A 21828-nucleotide genomic window follows, 5' to 3' on the forward strand; every position below is an offset into this window, starting at 1 on the left:
ATTTAAGGTCTACCTGCATGAAGGCACACAAGTTCCCAACAGTACTACACTACTCTAGCTTACAGTTAAAATGGTCTTTTACGGCTCCACGGTTGGCTCTTCCAATAGCCTTTGTGGCTGACTGTTCGAAGTCAAAAGACTGGTCCACCTCACCCCTCCACTCTGCTGGTAGCCTTTCCCCCCTTCACCTCCCAGGTACTCTGGAGTACACAACAGGCAGCAGTACTAATAGGAATGTTTGCCTTGCTGAGAGCCAAGTAGTAATTAAACATCACCAGTGAGCTCTGAGATTACCAACGGGACGTTCATCAGGGAGCTTGCACCTACTCAGCTGGTAATTGAATCTTTCCTGGGCTCTGTCAGGGTGGTCAGTGTACGGTTACATGAACCAGGGGAACAAGGTTCCTCCGGAATCGCTATCATTTCAACATCGCCAGTGAGAATACCGTGGTCAGGGAAAGATGGGGTGGTGCCAGAGTAAGGATGTTTGCCCCATCTAGCCTGACCACAGTTCGGGAACCCCATTGTTTCAGATCCAGCTACTACTTCCTGCGCAGCAGGATACACTTGGTGGCCTTGCACACTTGGATGCCAATGGCCCCCACTGTGGATTTTTCCAATTCCCCACTGGCCAATAGCAACGTGCCTGTGCAAGGTTCCATAGTATGCTCACCACTCGCTGTTACGCTGTCCATGCTGCTCTAATTCTGGTGTGTCTGGGCTGGGGCGAGCTCGGCCCACAGATGCAGGAATGTGGGCTTTTGCATTCAAAAGTTCTGCAACCAATGTTTGTCATCCCAAAGCTGCATTACATTGCCACCCAACAGTCTGTGCTCATTTCTCAGGCCCAGAAGCTCCTATTCACAGCTGTGGAGCTGCTGTGTGAAGGCCAGCAACCCCGTGACACTTTTGTTCACTGTGTCCATCATCCGTGAGCAGCTCATCTTCCTCCTTGCACACTTGTTTGTAGTTGTACACACTGAAGTTCCAAAAAGGGGCATGTAGGAATTTTAAAAGAGGTCTGAACATTTATGGGATGGGAAGAGTGAGATTGTGGGAATTTGACTCCTCTTTCCCAGCAATTCCTGGATGACTTGCTGGTGTCCCTCAGTGCACTGTGAAAACGTTCCACGAAGCATGGCGCTGGATGGGGACGTGAGGTACACTGGTGTACCTACCCTATTTTCTATTGACACAAGCAGCTGTGGTGAGGACACACAGTGCCGACACGAGCATCCACGTGCCTGAGCAATATACAAAAGTTGGCAGCTCTAAGCTGATGTAACTTATGTTGACCCAACTGTAGTACAGACACAGCTTCGGTCTTTCCTGTTCAATTTTTTATAAATAAAGTCAATGGAGCAGGGACTTGAACCTCTTACATCCTAGGTGAGTGGCCTAACCACCGTTCTATAGAGCTATTTCCTTGCTAGGTCCCTGGCACCGTGAATAGTCCTTGGGCCGTGGTACAGTTTTTTGGAAAATTTCCCCTCGTAGACAAGCTCTTATGAAGCGTGTCATCTTACTATACTCTCAGAGAAATGGACTAAAAACTTCGTTTCCACTGCCTTGTTCTGTGGACACAGGGTCTTCAGTCTAGAGGGCTGTCAAGCCAGCATTCTTTCACAAGCACTAAAAATAAAAGTATTTTAAAGAACTAAAAAGCCCAAATGCCAGTATACTAAACAGATACACTTGATAAACATGGCACAAAATTGCAGCAAAACCACAAATATGAATAAATAAGTATCAATTTTATTGAATCATGAATAATTTAAGACTGGTACAATCATCAGCTTTATTTTCCATGACACTCGGGGCGGGGGCCATGATCTCAAACAGACCATTTGCAAATTCCAATCCTAAATGACAACTGAAAATTAAATAGGGAGGGGAACAGATGGCAAACATCATACCGTACACAAAATACTCAATTCCTAGTTTTCTCTTTAAAAATGGCTAGAAAAAATTCATCAAAATGCAGCACTTTTAATCAAATATTTACATTTCTATGTTACAGTGAAAAAATGTACATCTTATAGAACATATTTCATAAACTGTTCCACTGGAAACGACTAGATCAAAACAGCAACCTTCCATTTAATATCCACAAAGACTTTTCTTTTTCCTTGAAAGAATTGCCACATTTAGACAAGATTCAATACACATAATATCGAAGTTAAGCATCAACAATGAAATAGTTTTTTCTTCCAAAATGTACAAAAAAAAAAAGCTAGCCAAACGCACCCTCAGCTAAAATTGTCTCCATGTCTCAGTTATGGCCTGTACAATTCTTGGCAGTTCTGAAGGAAAAGAAATGGTTTAAGCTTCCAACTTATAACTCAACATGAATGTTGCATAGAATCTTGTATTTTTTTTTTTTTTAAACAAGCCAACTTTGTAGAAAAAAGGCAAAAAAATTGGAAGCATTTTGGACAAAGCCTTAAAAGAAGAACAAATTCATTAAAAAAAAAAGTTTTACTAAGCTATACTGAAATCATGATGAAGATAAGAAATGTGCATAACAGGTAACCCTGCTTCCCGAAGTTTCAGAAAGGACACTGAGTTTTGTGAAGATTAAAATGACTAACTTACTCAAAATCGCCTCTTTTACATTACCCCAAATGGTTGTCAATCAGAGAATAGCAGATGGATAGAGCCCCTTTCCTGCATCTGAGCACAGGATTCACAACAAAATATAATCTGACAATTTCAAATGTATTTGTAGGATTCAGTTAAAAGTTTGCTGAGAAATGCTGTGATGTTAATTCATCTTAGGCCTCTATCCCACAAACAGATCCACACAGGCACAAGGGCCTACTTGCATGGATTCAGTCTCAGGTTCAGGCATTCAATCTCTACCCAGATTCACAGTAGTAGCTGGTAAAGTTAGTGCTGGGAAGCAGAATTGTCGGATTGCTGAGAAATGAATCACTGACTCCTCAGCACGCTCTGCATGTGATTCCATATGAGTGTAGCCCACTTTACAGTAAGAAGATCTGGTTTAATAAGGTTGATTGAGTAACCCTTTGCCTTTCATTTAAATGACATAATCTAAACTAGAATTCAGTAAGGTTAAAAGCAGTGACACCAGCTCAGGGGATTTTCTACTCGCCATCAATAAAATATTTTACTTACTCTTTTACAATTTCTTTTTTTTAAAAGATCATCAAGACTTAAAAGCTGTAATGGGAGCAGATTCACGACCAGCTCTCATTGGACAAAGACAAAAAAGTAACTACAGTCATGTCACAGATAGTAGAAAGTCATGAGGGATAATAAAACTATCCATTCAGACTGAGTCACAGAAGCATGAGCTTGCATCTGTTATATTATTTTAAACCCAGAAGGATTAACCAGCTCTTACAAAAAGTGTTTGTACTAAGTTTTCTACCTGTACACTGAAAAAACAGCAATCGCTTTTCTGTAGTTTAGAAGTGATGGCATTTTTCATCATAGAAAAGCTTTTATTTTTTTTCTTGCATTGAACAAACAGCTGTCCAATGACCTAGTAGCTGCAGATTGATATGAACCTGAAAAGTTCTCTCATTTCCCTCCTTTTGTCACGGTCACATTTAAACAAAATCTAATATTTCACACAAACAATATTCACAGCAATTTGTTATTATATTCCAAGAGATGACTTCTTTAGCCCTGTTTGTTCACTTACATAAACCCCCCAGTATACAGCACTAATGTAACGAATACAGTTAGTACAAAATAAGTAAGGCATCACTTTAAAATTCAGCACCGAAATAGAGCCGGAAAGGCTTGTACAGATCAGTGTTGAGGACTGTGGTTCTTGCTGAGTACAGCCTGAGACAGCTGATGTGTGGTGGTTTTAGTGAAAGTATTTGCTCCCAAGGAAAGGAAAGTGCAATTCTTAGTGAGGTGTTCTTACTCCCCAACCAAAGTACAAGCCTTAATACTGAAACTGTATTGTGTGCGTGTGGAGAGGAGGAGGAGAAATAGAGAACCAGGTTCACAGCTCAGCCATAACCCATGAGCAACTTTTAAACCTTAAAGAGATAGTACCCCCCTTTTTAAGACCTGGATAAGACAGTTTCGATGAACTGCAAAAATACTACTTTCTGCTATTTAAAAACCAAACGACTAAATGATTTTACCAGAGTAGCAGCGGACTGCCTGCAGAGCTTAGCTTTAATGAACCCCTTTTGCAGTTGTAATGGTCAGAGAGAGAAATCCCTGACAAAAAAGTCTAGAAAACAGCTATAAAATTCTAATACAAACGGTAAAAACTGAAGGCCTGACTATACCCTAATTGGGTGAAATTCACCCCTATCCATAGGGCGAACAGACAACCTATGCACCAGTGAAGTTCCACTTAAGCTATGGCATTTAAATGGGGCATAGGCCCTCTGCAGAGGAGTGAATTTTGCTCACTTACACCAGTGTAAATCAGGAGTAACTCTACTACAGTTAATGGAGTTTTACTGGTGTAAGTAAGAGGAGAATCAAGCCCTGAATATCAAAGGGGTACTTGGTCTTTAAAATTCTGTACGATAGTTTGTTACACAGTGTTTGAAAAAACCCTGATTTGTTTAGACTGTACATATATTTCTTTTTATATATCTGTAAATCTCTATAAACACATGGTGAAATAGAGAAAAGCAAGCCAAGGTCTCAGACTGGCAAGGAGAGCAGCTTTTTTTATTTTATTTTAATATTTATTTTAAATTTCCCTGTCTTGCAGCTTTGCCTTTTATGGACCATTATTAGCAAGGCAAGCGATATATTATAGCACCAGAACTATCCGCAGCTGAGGTTAGTCTGCAAAGCTGATTAGTAGAAATCCAGCCCTCACCCAAATGTGTTTGGTCAGAAGCAACATAGGCGATAAACATCCCTCCCCTCTCCTTCTGGACAGTACATAGCACAATGCTGTTTGTTTCAAAGCTGTGAAGTGTTTTGTTTTTTTAAATGTCTTCAGTATCTTAGGCATGAGGGCTTACAGTAACTAAACAGAACAAAACAAAGACATAGTGCAGTTCTTATAATTGTAAAAAGAAAAACAGTACAAAAGTTGTTTGGGTTACCTGCACCCACATTCAAGACTGACTCAAATAAAGTGTCTTGTTCTTGCAGCTCTAATACTGAGACATCTGCCCAGTCCAGTACAGTAACAAGTTATCTTCATTAGTTTGTGATAAAGATTCTTTTAAGTAGGAGAGGGACAGTGGGAAACCGCCTGTTTTCTGTCTGCTGAAGATCACAACGTCGACTCCAAGGATGAGTCAAGGATGTCATCATGATGGCTGTTGCTATTGGAGTCGCTGTCGTAACTCTGGGGGCTCGAATAGTTGGCTGCCTCTTGCAGTCTCATTAGCATGTTCATCTAAGAAAGCACGGAAAAGGGTTAAGGGTTATTTGTCTGCTGAGACGAAAGAATCTTAATACTATAGAACAGTCAGATTTGCACTCACATCACTCATGTGAAACCAGTGCAAGAGAAGAGGGGAATATTTATTTCGGCTACTAAATGTAAAACAATTCGCACAGCACAGTTGTTATTACACCTCTCCTATGAGAGACAAACTGAGATGCAGAGCGGCTAAATGACTTGCTCTAGGTCACACACGGAGTCAGTGGAAGAGCTATGAAGATTCCACATCTCCTTATTCCCAGCCTCTTGCACTAACCAGTCTTAATATGTATTAACTAGAATTCTGTAGTTCTACAAACAGGTCAGAAAAAGAGATCTATTAAATTAGACAACGGATAATAACATCTCTGTGAATGTGTGCATACAATAATGGAAATGTAAGGTGATTCTTCAATATACCCAACTTATTTTGGAGGTGTACATGATTCCAAACAATAGTTTAAGAATAGCTGTAACATAAGCAATTATTGCAATACCTGTTTTCACCAGGAAGAAAGCTGCATGAACTAGTGTTACCATCACGCTCATATTAAAATGTGCATTAACAAGCAAATCCAAAGCTTAAACTATTGTATATATTGTGTACAATGTTTAAAATCTTGGTTTCCATACACTTGCATGGTATTTGCTGATTAATAAATGAGACACCAATTATGTAAGCTTCAATTTTCACATAGCAACTGAACCAGAAAAATAGCTCAATATCATAGTGACACAGCTATCCCGTGGTCCTGGCCGGGCAGGTTAGGTCAAGAATTTCCACGCCATTATACAAATGTGTTCCATTAAATCATGCATTTGCATACTTTATATATACACAAACACCAGAAATAGGCAAAAGGCATCTAGTTTATTGTGCAAAGCTTTACATGAGGTGGACAAAGTTTCCTTCATATTCTTATAGCCATTTTAGCTACACTCTCACAACGAGGAGATCTGAGTATTCTCCTTCACTGTATCTGGCAAAATTACATCTGACACACCGGTCTCCTGTGGCAGTGCATTCCATAGGCTGACTCTACTCTGTGGCAGGAAATATTTCCTTGTAATTCTAGAACATTTAACTTATTGTCACTTATTCTTTCATTCCTATTTATTTTTGCCCCCTAGCAAGTATATCCTAATTAGCTCTGGAGCTTTAGCTGGAAGAACTCACCAAAGGATCTCCTTCAGCATCACTCGGGGGAACTTGTTTGCTAGTTGAACCTTCCCGTGGCATTGAGTACCCATCAAATCCAACATCTTCAGGCCGCAGTTGCAGCAAGGGAGGCCACTCGTGGTGCTGTGGGGTGGCTGCCCAGGGATACGTGTCCATTACCCATTTGGCAGGATCCTCCCAGGGAGCTCTCCTTCCATACAACTAGAAAACAAGAGCAAATACATCTCTTAACATATGTCTGTAATATAATGGGTTCTACTACTTTAGTCCATGCTTGTCTCATCAAAGTGAGCTCTTGTGTCATGGTTATCCCAATGTGGAGAACACTCTGAATGAAGGCTGGCCAAACAGGGTGTGATTTTCATCCTTATTACTCTGACTGTGAAGTTCTAGCTATGTAATGGTAACTGACTCAGAGGAGGCTGGCCATCTCCTTTGAGAGCACAAACCCTCTTAATCTGCCACCAACTGGGGAGAAAGGGAACCTGAGAACAAATAACCTTGCTTCAGAAGCTGAGTGCACCATCTCTCTGTTCCTATTTCTTTTGGACTAAATAAGCAAAATACAAAATCCAAGTCACTAGTGTACACATCCTATCTGGTAGGATACCAAATATTTGCTTTCAAAGTCATCAGGAAGTTGCAGTATGTTGCTAGAACATATAAGTATAACTGCTCGATGCCTTTAATCAGAAACTATGGCAACGAATGCCAAAGAAATACTTTTTGAAGTCAATGGACTTTTGGACTTTCTCTGTGCTCACACTAGTGAGAGTGCCAGCAGAATCTGGCTCCGTATGATCAGCCTCGAAACACACACACCTCCAGAAAGGTGTTTTGATTTGAACAGAATGGTCAGGAAAACACAGCCAGTTATATAATTTGTTTTATTTTTAATTTATTTTTAAATAAACACTGCTCTTTGATCTATTCAGATCACTTAGTTTTCATTAGATGAAAACTCACTATTGAGCCACATGGGTTTCAAAAGCAGACGCCAAATGAAAAGAGATCTTCAAGTTTTCACTTCTGCTATAGGGTACTCTAGGCTGACTGCCCTTCAGGAATTGGATTTCAGTAGCTGCTCTTTGTCACTTGAGCTCAAAGGATTCAGGCTCCTCTTTATAGTGTACAGTGAACAGTGAAGCAATAAGACACAGTAGGAGGTCATGGATGTATTATAAGAACATCTGAATGCCTTTAATCCATGGGGTATAACTCAGTGCTAACCATCACCCCAAATCCCTTTATTGACATTAAGAATACTTTTTATGATGAAGACAAATGTGTTTCCACACATGGAGATACTGGTATTTTAGAAAGCTGAAAAGCAACTGAGCTGTGAGATTCTTTCCCAATTAATCCCTCATTTTAGATTATTCTCCAGACATCTGAACAAAGCCTCAACCCAAGAATGTTTACAATATAGAATGCAAAAGTCAGCCACAAAAAGGATATTTAGCCATGAACCCATTCTCCCTTACGCTCTTAGAAAGCTCAATTGAAGCTGAATTCCTGAAGTCCTGGCTCCTATACCCTCAGTCAGCATTCTCTCTCTCAGAGTCTGTCCCCACTCAACACTGAGCTTTTAGATGTATTTTTCCAGAAAATAATTACAGTCTTGAACAGATTTCCTCACAACCAATTAAGACATAAATAAAATAAAATAAAATAGCATTTTGAGATGAATCTGTTGATTTTCATATCATAGTCCGGAAAGTAGCAATGATCAACAACCCCATATATTAAGCGCTCATAGGTAGAACTGGAGAGGAATGAATGAGGACAAAGACAGTTCCACACACTAACTTCAGTGCAGTGACTCCTGATTTACACTGGGATAAGTGAGGAGAAAAATCAAGACCACAGATTTTCCATTCATTTCTGGACAAACATACTCCTCTGACAATTTTGGAAACTAAAGACTTAAAAATATCTGAATGAGAAAGCCACTTCGTAACTGTCACGAAAGCTGTTCAATGACTAAACAGCTCCTTTTCCTTTAGCAGAAGTGGTGGGGATAAAGGGATTTGCCAACTCTTTCAGAGTTCAAGAATAGCTCAGTTTCCTCCAACTTCCCCCCACTTATTGATCATAGAGACTGCTATCCTTACTGGCCAAGTAGGGCTAGTTAGGGAAAACTCTGAAGCCTATCGGTGCTATTTCTTATACTGGCTATTACTGTCGATGGTACTGGTAGCAACAACTCCTCCCCTCCTAGTCCAGCACGTTATCTCCAGAACAATCCAAAAAGAATGGTCCCAACCAGTAGCCTGGTTAGAGAATCAAATCTAGTTCTCCTGGATGGCGATGGGGAGTGTTGGCACCAAATATGCACCAAGACAACTGTGTTTGAATGCCACTAACTATGCGGAAGAAACAGTACAATGATTAAAATGATCTTCCAATGAAACAAACATGCTACAGAGATTAATGAACTTAAAGGGAACATCATCAGAGAAATGTTTTCTCAAATTTTTGCTCATGTTTGTGATGTTGAATTACATCAGGAAGATTAATAGCCAAAGGTCCAGTTCTATTACTGATCCTGCAGACTGAAGACACATCACAAAAATAAACTACTCATGGAGTAAGGCACTACTCAGTCTGAGTAAGGGTAGCAGAATGATGCCCTGAATAAATACAGAAGGAAACACAACATAAACTCCACAGCAACATCACATAACAGGAGACTTTGTTACAAAGATACATATATAGCAAACAGACTAATTCCTTCTTGGAAGATTCTGACCCCATCAAATTATATGAGCCAAGTGGATTATTCCAATGGAGCCACCAAAGAGATTAAAGTTTATGTGCAATGGTGGTGTGTATAAATATATATTTATATATATATATAAATAAATATATGGCAGCAAAGTGCAGATTCAGAAATTATGCAATGATTAATTGCTTTAGATGTTAACATTTATTCCATTCTGAAATTATGCCCAAGTGATCAAATGAGTTGGCACGGTTGTCCAGTAGGTGGTGCCAGCCAGTCTTAAACCCACCTTTCCCTTCCCAAAAAGAAAATATTCTTCATAATCATTTAGTTAGGCTTCAATGTAAGTTGTGGTAAACTGGGTCTACTATTTAAATCTGTTCCCCCAACATATGGAGCATTCATCACAGCTGCTAAACTGCTAAGAAGTGGAGAGATTTGTAAACTCTACATAAAGCTCCTGGGAATTGAAAAAGACAAATGTTTCCATTAATTCCTAGTCCAGCTCTGAAAAATCATTATATAGTAAGTGCATTTCCTATTTAAGTAACTACCATATCTCCAGTGTGCTACCAAACCAGTGTATTAATAGTATTACTCTATGATCTGAAAGCAGCTGCTTTAAATGAAACAGGCAGAAGGCTGGAGAAAGTAAAGATGAGGGCATGTGCAAAACTGAATGATTTTAAGACAACACAAAGTGTTAGAAGGAGGGTAGGATGTGAAATTAGGATATGAGACTGGCTGCAATAAAAAAGGATTACAATAGTAGGAATGCTCAGAAGACAGAGATGATAAGATGACAAAGAAAATAATTCAAACACAACCAAAGTCAGGCAGACCTAGAGGCTGATCACCAACTAGATGGTGGGACATTGTATGCAAGGACATAACCAGGCTGGGCTTAATGGAGAAACAAGCCATAGATAGGAATGAATGGCAATGCTGTACTGCTCCCTGTGTCTGTGAATATGCTTTGGGATGAAAAGAAGAAAAACAAATCTCCAGCAAACTCAAGACAGGAACTAACATTTTCTTCCTGCAACCTTTGCAGATGCTCACTTTGCAAAGAAATTAGGAATGTTCCCCCTGTGCATATTAGAAGGTGGCGGTACCTAGCTAACATTCACAAGTGCCAAAGATAAAGCATAAAAGAATGTACCAGACTGGCAGGAAGCAGGCATTCTGGGACCTCCTATTTGCTCTAGCTATGGCCTATAACAATAACAGGAGGGAGAGAGAGATCTCACATTTTCACATCCCTGCTTTAGGGAACAGAGCCAAAAATCAAGATTCAGCAAGTCCATGGGAACAGTCGCTAAAAGGATCCACTTGGCCCACATGCCCTTCACCCATAATGCGTCTTTAAATGGCAATGAAAAATACAGTATTCATTCAGTCCATGTCCAGCCCCATAAATCATAGTGCCTGGACTGAAATCAGGACTCCACTGTTCTTTTCAGATAGTGGTTCCATGTAACAAGATGTGTTCACAAAGGAGCATTCCTCAAATGTATTCTGAAATGGCCACAGCTGGAGAGGGACCACACCCACATGCTGGAGATCACTTGCCAGGATCATCTGGGATTCTCTTTTAATCATTTTTCTGCCACTGCAGAGGCTGTGGGCACTGATGTACCTTGGTCCTTGTAGCACATAATAGTCTAGTCTCCTGTAGGCTGTAATACTTTGTTCCTAGATGTAGGATCTTGGTGTACCAGAACACATGTTCAAATGAGCTCACCTTACCAAGCAATCCTGATCAGAGATATGAACATGGAAAACCTAAGGTTGCCATCCCTCCTGGTTTTAATGTGACTGTGCTGATTTTTAGTTTGAAAGTTGGGAGTGGCGGGGGAAGAGTACAGGGCCACTGACATATCCTAAAAATTTCCTCAGCCAGCATAACATCTATAAGTTGTTCCATGAAATTTAAATGCAAGGACTTTGATTATTTTTAATAAAAAGCTTGTTCTGTGGAACAATCACTGTCACTCACACACCCGTAAGACTTTACTACCATTAATTAGATAAATGCCATGACACCCATGTGAGGCAGGTATTTTATTATACCAACTTTGTGGATAGGGAATTGAAATACAAAGAGATCAAGTGCTTTTCCCAAAGCCACACAGCAAGTCAGTAGCAATCTTGAACTGAACATGTATCTCCTGACTCCAAACCCCCTGCTCTAGCCAGAGACATGCTGGCTCCGATAAAAACTAAAAGTGTCAGTACTATCCCAGCTTTCTAAAACTGATAGAGAACCTGAATTTTTAATCAAACGCTAAGTGCAGGCAGTTCAATAACTGCTAAAATTAGAGTTAATGAAGGTTGCTTTACAGACCCCGTAGGCACTGCAAAGAAATTCAATCAATATTTCATCACCTGGAGTGAGAAAAAAATAGACAAAGTGCTTGAGAGAACGATCCTAACACTCGCTCAATAAATCTCTCCAAATGCTGCGTGGTTTCTCTGCTGACAGATAGCTAAAGGTTGTGAGTTCGTTGGCCATTGTAAACATATTGCAAATTCACATTTAGTTTTAAGAAGGAAAATTAGAGATAATACTGTAATGAATGCTTTCAAGTATGGCATTTTAGATGTGGGGTAACATTTTCAAAAGTGCTTAGAAAACCTAGGAGCCTAAGTCCCATTTTCAAAATGGTTTAGGCACTCAGAAACCTAATTGTCATTGAAACTCAAAAGGGATTTAAGTTCCTAATGCCTAAATCATTTCTGAAAATTTTATCCTTTAAGTTTCAAGTTGTTTCTCGAGGAAAGTGTTAATGTGGTTTGATTACATCCAGTATCTCCTTACTATTTAGATGGAAACAGTATTTAGGTTTCACAGCTGACTTCCTCACCTGTAGTCCTTCTCTGACTGCCTCCAAAAGATATGGGATAATAGAGTAGTTCCACAAGTCAGTAAACCAGACCCTAGAACCATCCACGTCTATTGGACAAGAGAGGAAGAGTCGTGGACCTAGAAGGGAAAATTAAAGTCACATCATGAACACGGTTTGCAGCAGTCAATTCAAAAGCAATATCAAACAACAACTCTAAGTTCTTTGGAGACTGTAACTTAAGAGCTGAGAAGAAATGTGCAAATGTCAGCATCTGCTCTTTTTAAGATAATTTGAAAGTCCCTGAATTACCTTGATACTGTAATGCATTCAAGAAGGAACCAATTACAAGAATTCACAATCAGAATTTTAAAATCTTCCTTTATGTCTACAACTTATTTATTATGAATCCTTGGTACAGTTTTGCTTGATAGTATGGTCAGTCTAAAAATGTGGCTTTTATAAATCATTTCCCCGCAATGACTCTTTAATTCCAGTGGAGTATTCGGAACTGGAATATATCCTCTCAGGAACATCAGAGAATGCTTTGGTGCTAGAACGTGAATTCTCAGTTCTCACCAATAGTAACATCAGAGGAACTGTGAGCCTCCAAGAACTTGTTGAGATGCTGCCAGACCTTGGGAATCCAGTCAATGATTTTAACCAGTTCTGCATTTCTCATCCTGCCACTGATTTCTGTTTCAATTAATTTTCGTCTCAGGAAACGACCAAGAAAGCCCTTGACTGGCTCAGTGTGGTTAGCACATAGCACCCATCTAAAGCAGAAGAAGAGAAGAGTCAGAGATTTACCTATTACTCTAAAGAGTAGTAATATGACTACTGGACTGCTGGGATGATTTAGTTGGTGTTGGACTAGATGACCTCCTGCGGTCTCTTCCAACCCTAATCTTCTATGATTTTATGACAGGTTAGATCCGGAATGGGTTTTGTTCATCCTATCTAACTGATATTCTCTTTAGATTCTCAGCTAACCAGTATAACCATAACCATCAGATAATTTGGCAACTTACATACAGTACCTGAAATTGTGGTGTAGTTGAAGGTTAGGTGTTGAGGATGTGGCCTGGTTCATTGTGCCAATAATGTAAGGACTATGAGAAAACATTGAACAAAGCAGTATTTGTAAACTCATTTCTAGGCAATAATTAAAACACATTTAATAAGTAACTTCAAATTAAGACCTCTACAACCTTAATATTCAGCTAGGTTTACTCTAGCCCCTACTCTACCAGTGCAGTTTATCTGCAGGTACAAATAATTACACTCACATTTTTGTGCCTGCAATGAATTGTGGGTGCAAAACTAACACCTCAAAATATAGAGGCCTTCACTGAAAACTGGGTTATTAATATTCAAGGGCTATTGTGTGTGATGAATACAATTTACCCAAATACTTTACTACATTTTTATTACATATATACACACACACACACAGAATTTTTTTTTAACAGTCCTATGCAACTAGATTCTGCTGATGGAATCAGTTCTAGCCATCTCCGATCACAGTATCAAAAATAATCTGATAAATGTTGTCTAGAATTCATTTTATTGATCAGGGTATAAGTCTGACTCTGTGGAAGGATCTCTTTCAGGGGTTTGAAGTGTGGGTCTAATATCCCATTACCATTACCATTTATGGTACTTGCAGTTCAGAAGCCCATTGAAGATCTCGCCGAGGGAGCTAACATGATGCAAATTGTCCAGAATGACGACAAGAGGCATATCCACAGCATTATTTTCGCTATTACATTGGTCAGCAAGGTTAGACAAGTATTGGCGCAGTTCCTGCAAAGCATATGTAGAAAAGGAAGCTGGTTTTCATATTATTCCTTGGATACCCAGTTAACAGAGAAAAAAAATTTGCTATTTGGCTGTTGGATTCAATTCTAGAAATGCTCCTGATAACGAATATAACATAGCCTGCTTTGCTTTAGTCACCAGAGGTCACATTGTTCCAAGTGGAGTAATCATATGACTTCTACTTTTAACTTTTGTTTTAATCCAAATACTTTCGGGTGTTACAGACTCAAAGACGTACCAGGAGTCCTGTTTGGGAAGCCTATTTGGGAATTTCAAGGGGCCATGGTCTGCCTTTTTGCTAAAGCACCTTGTGCTACACTGTTCTAGCTATGCTGCCCAGAGCTCTGAGATGTTTTAAGAACTTCCTCATATCTCAGTATATTGGGTAAGCAGGTGAGAAAGTTGCAGAAGGAGCAGTGCACCTTAGCTGCCTATGCTTGCCATGTTTGATCATGTTCTTGCCATTGTGTTAATCTCTAACTACAAATGAGCCCGGCCATGATGCTCATTTGCGGAGGCAGAAGTTAGATGGCTTGGACGGTGGCATGAAAGAAGGAGGAGTTCAGTGCCACTGCCAAACATTTGGGTGAGATTGCTCTCATCATCTCTAACATGTGCATTAAACAGGATGCTCCAAACTATAACAGTTGCTAGTGACCACACTTTCCAGCACTTTGCTCCAAAGAACTCCCTACTCCACCTGAGGCCAGCACATACATAGCTTGGCAGGACAGCTTTGTTTTCTTACCTACAAACCTACAAACCAGAGGTATACACAGAAAAATGCTGCTGCTATTATATGTAGCCACATAGCTACTCAAGCTTTTAGGTTAATACAATGTAGAGGTGAATTATATTGTTACCTTTTTTTTTCAAAGCGCCCACTAGCTCCCACTAAGGTTTGACATCACAGTAGCCTACCAATATTTACTTAAAGTTTAACAGCTGAGTCCCTCATTTCTGGCACATAGTAGTAGTGTTTCTATAAAGATACCTTCCATTTCCTCACCTTACTGGACTTATGATCCACGTTGAAGGTTGCAATAACTCCATCAGCCAGCTCTCTTCCCTCTTTAAGTACCATAAACTCAGACAGACGATTTGCTAGGTACGTTTTACCAGTGCCACTTGGCCCAGACAAGATAATCCGTCTATGTTCCATTAAGAGAGAGACATATCGCTGCAGTATAGGCTTTGGAATCAGTGACTCAAACACCAGACAGTCCAAACTGTTCTCACAGATGCCTGCATTTAGAAAATCATCGTCATTCAGGGGATCCACACTTTGCTAAAGTTGCTAAAAAAAATTTTTTTTTTAGTGCGTTTTTAAACTTCTCTCTCAGTAGCAAAAATATCATTTCCCATTGAGGAAAATGTATGTATTTCAACTGCCAAGTTTAGACTAAATTAGAGCTAAAGGGTAAAAGAAAGCACTGATCTAAAATAGAAAATGTGATTGTGTGTGACCCTGTGGCCAATTATACCAGGAAACAACCCAAAAGCTTCACTCAGAAGTTGCAGACTCCACCCACACCAATCATAAGCAGAACCTTCCCGACCCCAGATGAAGACTCCTTTTTACACTATAGCATCTCTCATGGCAGAGAAGAGTAATGAATCAGTTAGTTATATTGAATGCAAAGTGTCTTTACCGGGATCTCTCGAGCTCCCAGACTAGCCAACACAGGCTACGCTGCCTAAGTCCTGCCCTGGACAAATGGTCATAGATATAATTACTGGTTAAATGATATGCCCATGAGCCATCTCCATTCTTTGGATTTCCTCCACCAGGGAGCAGTGAAAGTTTATCTTGTCTATCAAGAACTGCTGGGTAAAGCCTGGCTTCCAGTTCTATTGTAGACAAATCTATTCACAGGCCATTTCACTGTCAAGTACAGTCACAGAAATAGATACATTTACCCAGAATTTAGCCATTTATTTTTGCTCTGCAAACCAAAACAAACCTATCCATCATCAAGTCCCCCTGCCTTCACCAAACATCCAAACCATTTGCAATTAAACTCCTTCTGTGTAGTATGATAGACACAGCTTCAGGCATAAAAATTTCCATAGAGGAGCATTTGTGCAATGTCAGCAGTCACTTTAGGCAGAACTGGCTCAGGGCAAGCACACAAAGCTTAAAAATAAACTGAAGGAAGGGAATGTTAGCACATCAACGGCTGACAGAATCATTAGCACCTGACTGATTACTTACAAAATCAAACATTTCTATGCACAGCTCTAGATCTGGAAGGCATAATGAATTACTGGCTTCCCACAAATTGATTAAAATCGAATTTTTAAAATAAAAACAGAAGTATATCATAAATGAGTCTACAAAGCACAAGTAAAGCTATTACAAGCTGAATATATAACTTATTTAGTATGACAAGTTCTCAAGCAACATTTTCATTCTTCTAAAATCCCCACAGTACAACTTGAATGTCTTGGTTCTTGGATAAACCTGAATAAACTGAAATGTTTCAGTATTTTTGTGATTATGTTTTTCCTACTTTACAGCTAACATTAACACTAAGGGCTTGTCTACTCTGTGGGATGATATGCTTCACGGGCATGTGATTTCTAAAGTGCACCAATGTGTAAAACACAAAACTTCTTTATCAAATATGGTGGATTTTGTGTAGTTATGAGGTGAGAGAAGCAGCACACTGTTCCCTTAAAGTTTTGCATTTAATGCCACAGTGGAAAAAATGCATTTTTGTTGCACATATTAACAGTTTACTTTTGGATAAACACAATGAAAATGTGGTTCTCTTGCTTTCCTACAATAGCTTAAGTCAGTAGTCCTTCGCATGTAGTGTTTCAAACAGTACTATGTTCAAGCGTACTTCAGAACTTTTAGTGCACACCAGCGCTAAATTACAGAGGTGAGGCTGTGGTGGTAACTTAATGGTACTGCTGCTGTGTAGGGCCATGAAAGAAAAAGTGATTTCATTCCTGCTCCCTCTTTTTCATAACAGCAAGCCTGTTCAGTCCTTTATATGGTAGGAAGAGAACATTTTCTGTTGCTCAACAGCACCTCTGGTTGATTAAATGAGCAGCACTGTCAGCCAATAAAGGAACTCCCATACGGTCCATCTCAGCTGGAAGGAAGTTGATTATAGCACAGATCTGAAGACAGGGAGGGGACAGAATGAGTCGCCAAAAGAAATATGACAGATTCCCCCTCCCCCACAAGCAAGTTAAAGAAAGAAGGAAGGAAAGAACAAACGCAACAGAGTTCAAACCATGAATCCTGGGATCTTTTCTTGGTTCTGCCTGTAACCCAATGAGGGACCTTTATTGAAGTCGATGGGCCCCGTGGGAGAATGGTGCTAATCAACAGGAGTAAGGGTATCAGAGTCTGGCACAAGGTGAATTCCAAATCCAGGATGAAATCTGCTACAAGTGCAATTATTATTACTACTATTACAGGACTAAGAAGATACAGTGATACTGAATTTGGGTACAGGCCCAATGTCCTAAAACTCTTCAGCCTCTACTGCTTACATTAACAAATGTCACTAAAGAAGTAAGGTACAGGTGGGCTAAAGCGAGAGACAGGGAAAAAGAAATGTAATAAAACTTTTCCGATTCTCCGGGCTTCCTAAAACCATAGGCGTTATCAGATATAATTACTGAGAACTACAATGGCAGTATCAAGTATAATTACCTTTGATAGTAACTGAGATGGTGTTGTTTTCGCCAACCAGATAGCCACAGGGTAGCAGCTCAGGTGTCTCGGCACTATTTGTGCGTTTGATTTCTCCAATGTTGTATCCCAAAACACTGTCTGAATTCAGTCCTAGCTGACTCACTGGATCCACATGAATGATATATTCCTGGGGTGAAAAAATAACATCTAAAATCTATTTGCCCTGAAGATTCTATGTCACAGTAACACCACACACCATCACCACTTATGTAATGTAGTGCTATACAAACATTATCTAATTAATCCTCACAGCATCCCTGTGAAGTAGGATGGTAACTGTTATCTCTACTTTACAAACAGGAAGTTGAGGTAGAAAGAGGTTAATTGAATTGCCCAAAGTCACACAACATGTCTCTCTGAGCCAAGATTAGAATTCAGTGCTCCCTGGAGCCAAGTTCACATTCAGACCAATATGCAAATCTGAGCCTCCATGGAGGTCCACAAGGTATTGTAGTTAGATGTACTGCTAACTATGAAAACATTTATTACTTAGTGGGAAGATTCAAATACACAGTAAATTGTCACTATTTACCTTAAATAACCGTCTAACAACCCCGTCCAGTACATCCCATTTTGTCTTGCCACTGACTCCAATGCAGCCAATGAGGAAGAGGCGGGGCCTGGAATCCTAATGCATACAAACGTATTAATTTAAGTGAAAAGAAAGCTAATGATGTGAGACTGTCCAAAGTAAATGGATTTGTTTAAAATCCTGGTTTGTCTCTACACAGCTGGTCTCTACTTTATACCAACATATGGTAAATTTTGAAAACCATACAAAGATCCTCTCTCTATTCTACTGAATAGTCATTGCATTGTTAAATGCACAATTAAAATAATGGTTATTAATGTAGAGGGCACTTAAAATTCAATCCACCAGAAGTTTTAAATATCAGAAAATAGAGCTTAGCAAGAAGAAGAAAATTATAGCCATTATAATCAGAAACTGAGATTGTGGTACCATATTTATTTTCTCAATAACTTCCAGATCAAATATGCTTAATTTGCAAGTGAAAAAAGTTTTCCCCTCTCCATTTCGGAAAACTCCACCAGGGACCTGAAAATCAAGTTAGATTTTTTGTATCTCTTGGCAATAAACATTATACTAAGAGAATTTAGCTGATAATTTTGTTCATGATTGTCTAAGGGAAAACAGAAAGAACAGAAACCAAAAACATTTTTTGCAACAACTGCATGGGATTTGCACTGCTAACAGAATTAAAAATAGTTGTTGTCATTAAAGACAACAGATATTATACTATGGGTCTTGGAGTCATAAGGATACCATTTCTATTTAATTACTTTTCTGACCACGAACACAGGTCTAGTCAAATAGAATTAAACAAATAATTTTTATAGTTAATTTGCTTATACAAATTGGTGGATTCATTTCTCCACAGAATTTATTCAAGTACATTTGGCATGTAATGGAAAGCAGATCTGAGTGACACAAATTATTCCTCAAATATTTATTTATTTATTTAAGTGTTTATTAAGGAACAACGACACAATGACTTGGTTTGATTGGTGCTCTGTAAATGCAATTTAGCAGATTTACACATGCACCACAAGTTTATTAAACGGACTGCAAGGCACAATAATTGAAATGTGTTTGTTGTTTAATCAGTTTAAAATTAACCAGGTGTGTTTGGAGGTCAGGGGATACGGGTGTTTAAGCCTGGAATAGTTTCAAAATGTGACCCTGATTTAAATTTAGACAGTTTGGGCTGGAATGACAAACTTTGGGTCTCCGCAGACTGGATCCATTAGTTTTGCTGCGAAGCAGGCCACTCTTAATCACAGAATCATAGAATATCAGGGTCGGAAGGGACCTCAGGAGGTCATCTAGTCCAACCCCCTGCTCAAAGCAGGACCAATCCCCAATTAAATCATCCCAGCCAGGGCTTTGTCAAGCCTGACCTTAAAAACTTCTAAGGAAGGAGATTCTACCACCTCCCTAGGTAACGCATTCCAGTGTTTCACCACCCTCCTAGTGAAAAAGTTTTTCCTAATATCCAACCTAAACCTCCCCCACTGCAACTTGAGACCATTACTCCTTGTCCTGTCCTCTTCTACCACTGAGAATCGTCTAGAACCATCCGCTCTGGAACTACCTCTCAGGTAGTTGAAAGCAGCTATCAAATCCCCCCTCATTCTTCTCTTCTGCAGACTAAACAATCCCAGTTCCCTCAGCCTCTCCTCATAACTCATGTGTTCCAGACCCCTAATCATTTTTGTTGCCCTTCGCTGGACTCTTTCCAATTTATCCACATCCTTCTTGTAGTGTGGGGCCCAAAACTGGACACAGTACTCCAGATGAGGCCTCACCAATGTTGAATAGAGGAGGACGATCACGTCCCTCGATCTGCTCGCTATGCCCCTACTTATACATCCCAAAATGCCATTGGCCTTCTTGGCAACAAGGGCACACTGCTGACTCATATCCAGCTTCTCGTCCACTGTCACCCCTAGGTCCTTTTCCGCAGAACTGCTGCCTAGCCATTCGGTCCCTAGTCTGTAGCTGTGCATTGGGTTCTTCCGTCCTAAGTGCAGGACCCTGCACTTATCCTTATTGAACCTCATCAGATTTCTTTTGGCCCAATCCTCCAATTTGTCTAGGTCCCTCTGTATCCTATCCCTGCCCTCCAGCGTATCTACCACTCCTCCCAGTTTAGTATCATCTTTTTACTGCCTATCTCAACAGAATGATTTGAATGCTAAATTAGTATGAGAACTGGAGAACTACTAAAATAATTTTAAAATGTTTGCCAAAAAAAATGCAAAACAGCTTCCAAGGAGTAAAGACATGAGTTCAGGATTAAGCCCCAACCCCGTTACATTTCATAGCTGAGGACAGGGTGTACAGGCCTAATATAGAATGAAACTCACCTCCTTCCATTTAATTTCATCCTGAAAGTTAACAACTATTTTAACATGCCTGCCTCCTTCCTTCCGGGCACAGCCATCACCGGGGTCATCTAACAGCATGTCTATGAATGGCAAATATCAACAGTCTCTTAGTTTTACAATGATAACAATGAAGAGCCTTACACCAATATTTTTGTTACACTGGGACAGGACACAGCTTAGTCCTCACATGCATAGAGGCATAACATGAGAATATTGTTACTGACATCCCTGCCAAATCTGCAGATGATTCTCAAAAAGGAAAAGTCACAGAAAATTACCACTGTCAGTTACCCCATATTTTCCTTCCTACAAAATATCATGTTGGCAAATGTACACAATTAAATGGCTCTGAACATGATTCTGTGTAGCTGAGGTCATAATTGGAAAGCTAGATTTTAGGGTGCAGCAGAACGATGACGACATTCTAATAGAAGGGTTTATCCCAGTGGCTGACACATATCCACACCATAACCATTAATAATCCTTACTCTTTTGTTTCTCATGGCTAACCAAAGTGAACGTTCCAACTACAGGATAAAACTTGCCCATTGCCTTTCACTGGATGCTCACCGAGGCTGGTAGACTCTGTGAGGCTCAGGCTGTGCTGAGACAGACCCATGGACTGTCTTGGCGAGGATGAAATGGAAACTTGAGACTGAGCCCTGCTACAGCTGCCGTGGTTTTCAGACTTCAACCGGTCGTTTTCTGCTTTTAACTTCTCAATCTCGCTCTTGAAAAGAAAAGCGAGTAGACAAGAGGCACATACTACCTCAATTCATTTATGAGTGGCTGCAAGTATACATTTTAAGAAACTACCTAAAATATCTAAAGAATAAATGCCAGGTGTTTAATAAGATGCACTTTTCAAAATCCCTTTGAAAAACCTGCATACTAAGAAATCTAAGGGGCACACACTTTGTAGTGACTGTAGGCCAAGTGCATGCGAACACCAGGGGCTCCTTGGGTTCCTCCCTTCTATCCCACAAGCTCCTGGTGTACAATTCTCCCATCCACCTATATTTCTGGGATTCCCTGAAATCTCTCTCCCTGCCAAGGATTATGTGTGCCTCCCCGCTTCCCCTCCTTTCATTCCTGGGTTCCCCATTCTCTCTTTTCAAGGCAGAGGCTCAGTGTATGTCCCAATTCCCCCATCCACCTGTACCAAGGTTCTTCAATATCCCCTTCCTGCCAGAGGTTCTCGTACCCCCTTTCACTCTATTGCAATTCTCCCGCATGCTGGGGGCTTTG

The 21828-nt window shown here is 40.0% G+C and overlaps 1 protein-coding gene across 9 annotated transcripts in view; it reads right to left on the minus strand.

Moving 5' to 3' along the window:
* Window positions 1–1733: 1733 nt before the first annotated feature.
* NAV2 (neuron navigator 2) overlaps window positions 1734–21828 on the minus strand; it is a 660409-nt gene continuing 640314 nt past the window's right edge. For all 9 annotated transcript variants that reach the window (XM_075129477.1, XM_075129476.1, XM_075129478.1 and 6 more), the window contains 11 exons: window positions 21151–21310; window positions 20560–20660; window positions 18203–18298; window positions 17629–17797; window positions 14965–15200; window positions 13786–13940; window positions 13175–13246; window positions 12714–12910; window positions 12156–12274; window positions 6561–6764; window positions 1734–5356 (listed from right to left, as the gene is read on the minus strand). In XM_075129477.1, the coding sequence (XP_074985578.1) occupies window positions 5231–5356; window positions 6561–6764; window positions 12156–12274; window positions 12714–12910; window positions 13175–13246; window positions 13786–13940; window positions 14965–15200; window positions 17629–17797; window positions 18203–18298; window positions 20560–20660; window positions 21151–21310 (1635 nt within the window). In that variant the 3' untranslated portion in view covers window positions 1734–5230. The remainder of the gene's footprint in view (window positions 5357–6560; window positions 6765–12155; window positions 12275–12713; window positions 12911–13174; window positions 13247–13785; window positions 13941–14964; window positions 15201–17628; window positions 17798–18202; window positions 18299–20559; window positions 20661–21150; window positions 21311–21828) is intronic.

Source organism: Caretta caretta, chromosome 6 (assembly GCF_965140235.1).
Source record: "Caretta caretta isolate rCarCar2 chromosome 6, rCarCar1.hap1, whole genome shotgun sequence".
In the NCBI taxonomy this organism is placed as follows: Eukaryota; Metazoa; Chordata; order Testudines; family Cheloniidae; genus Caretta; species Caretta caretta.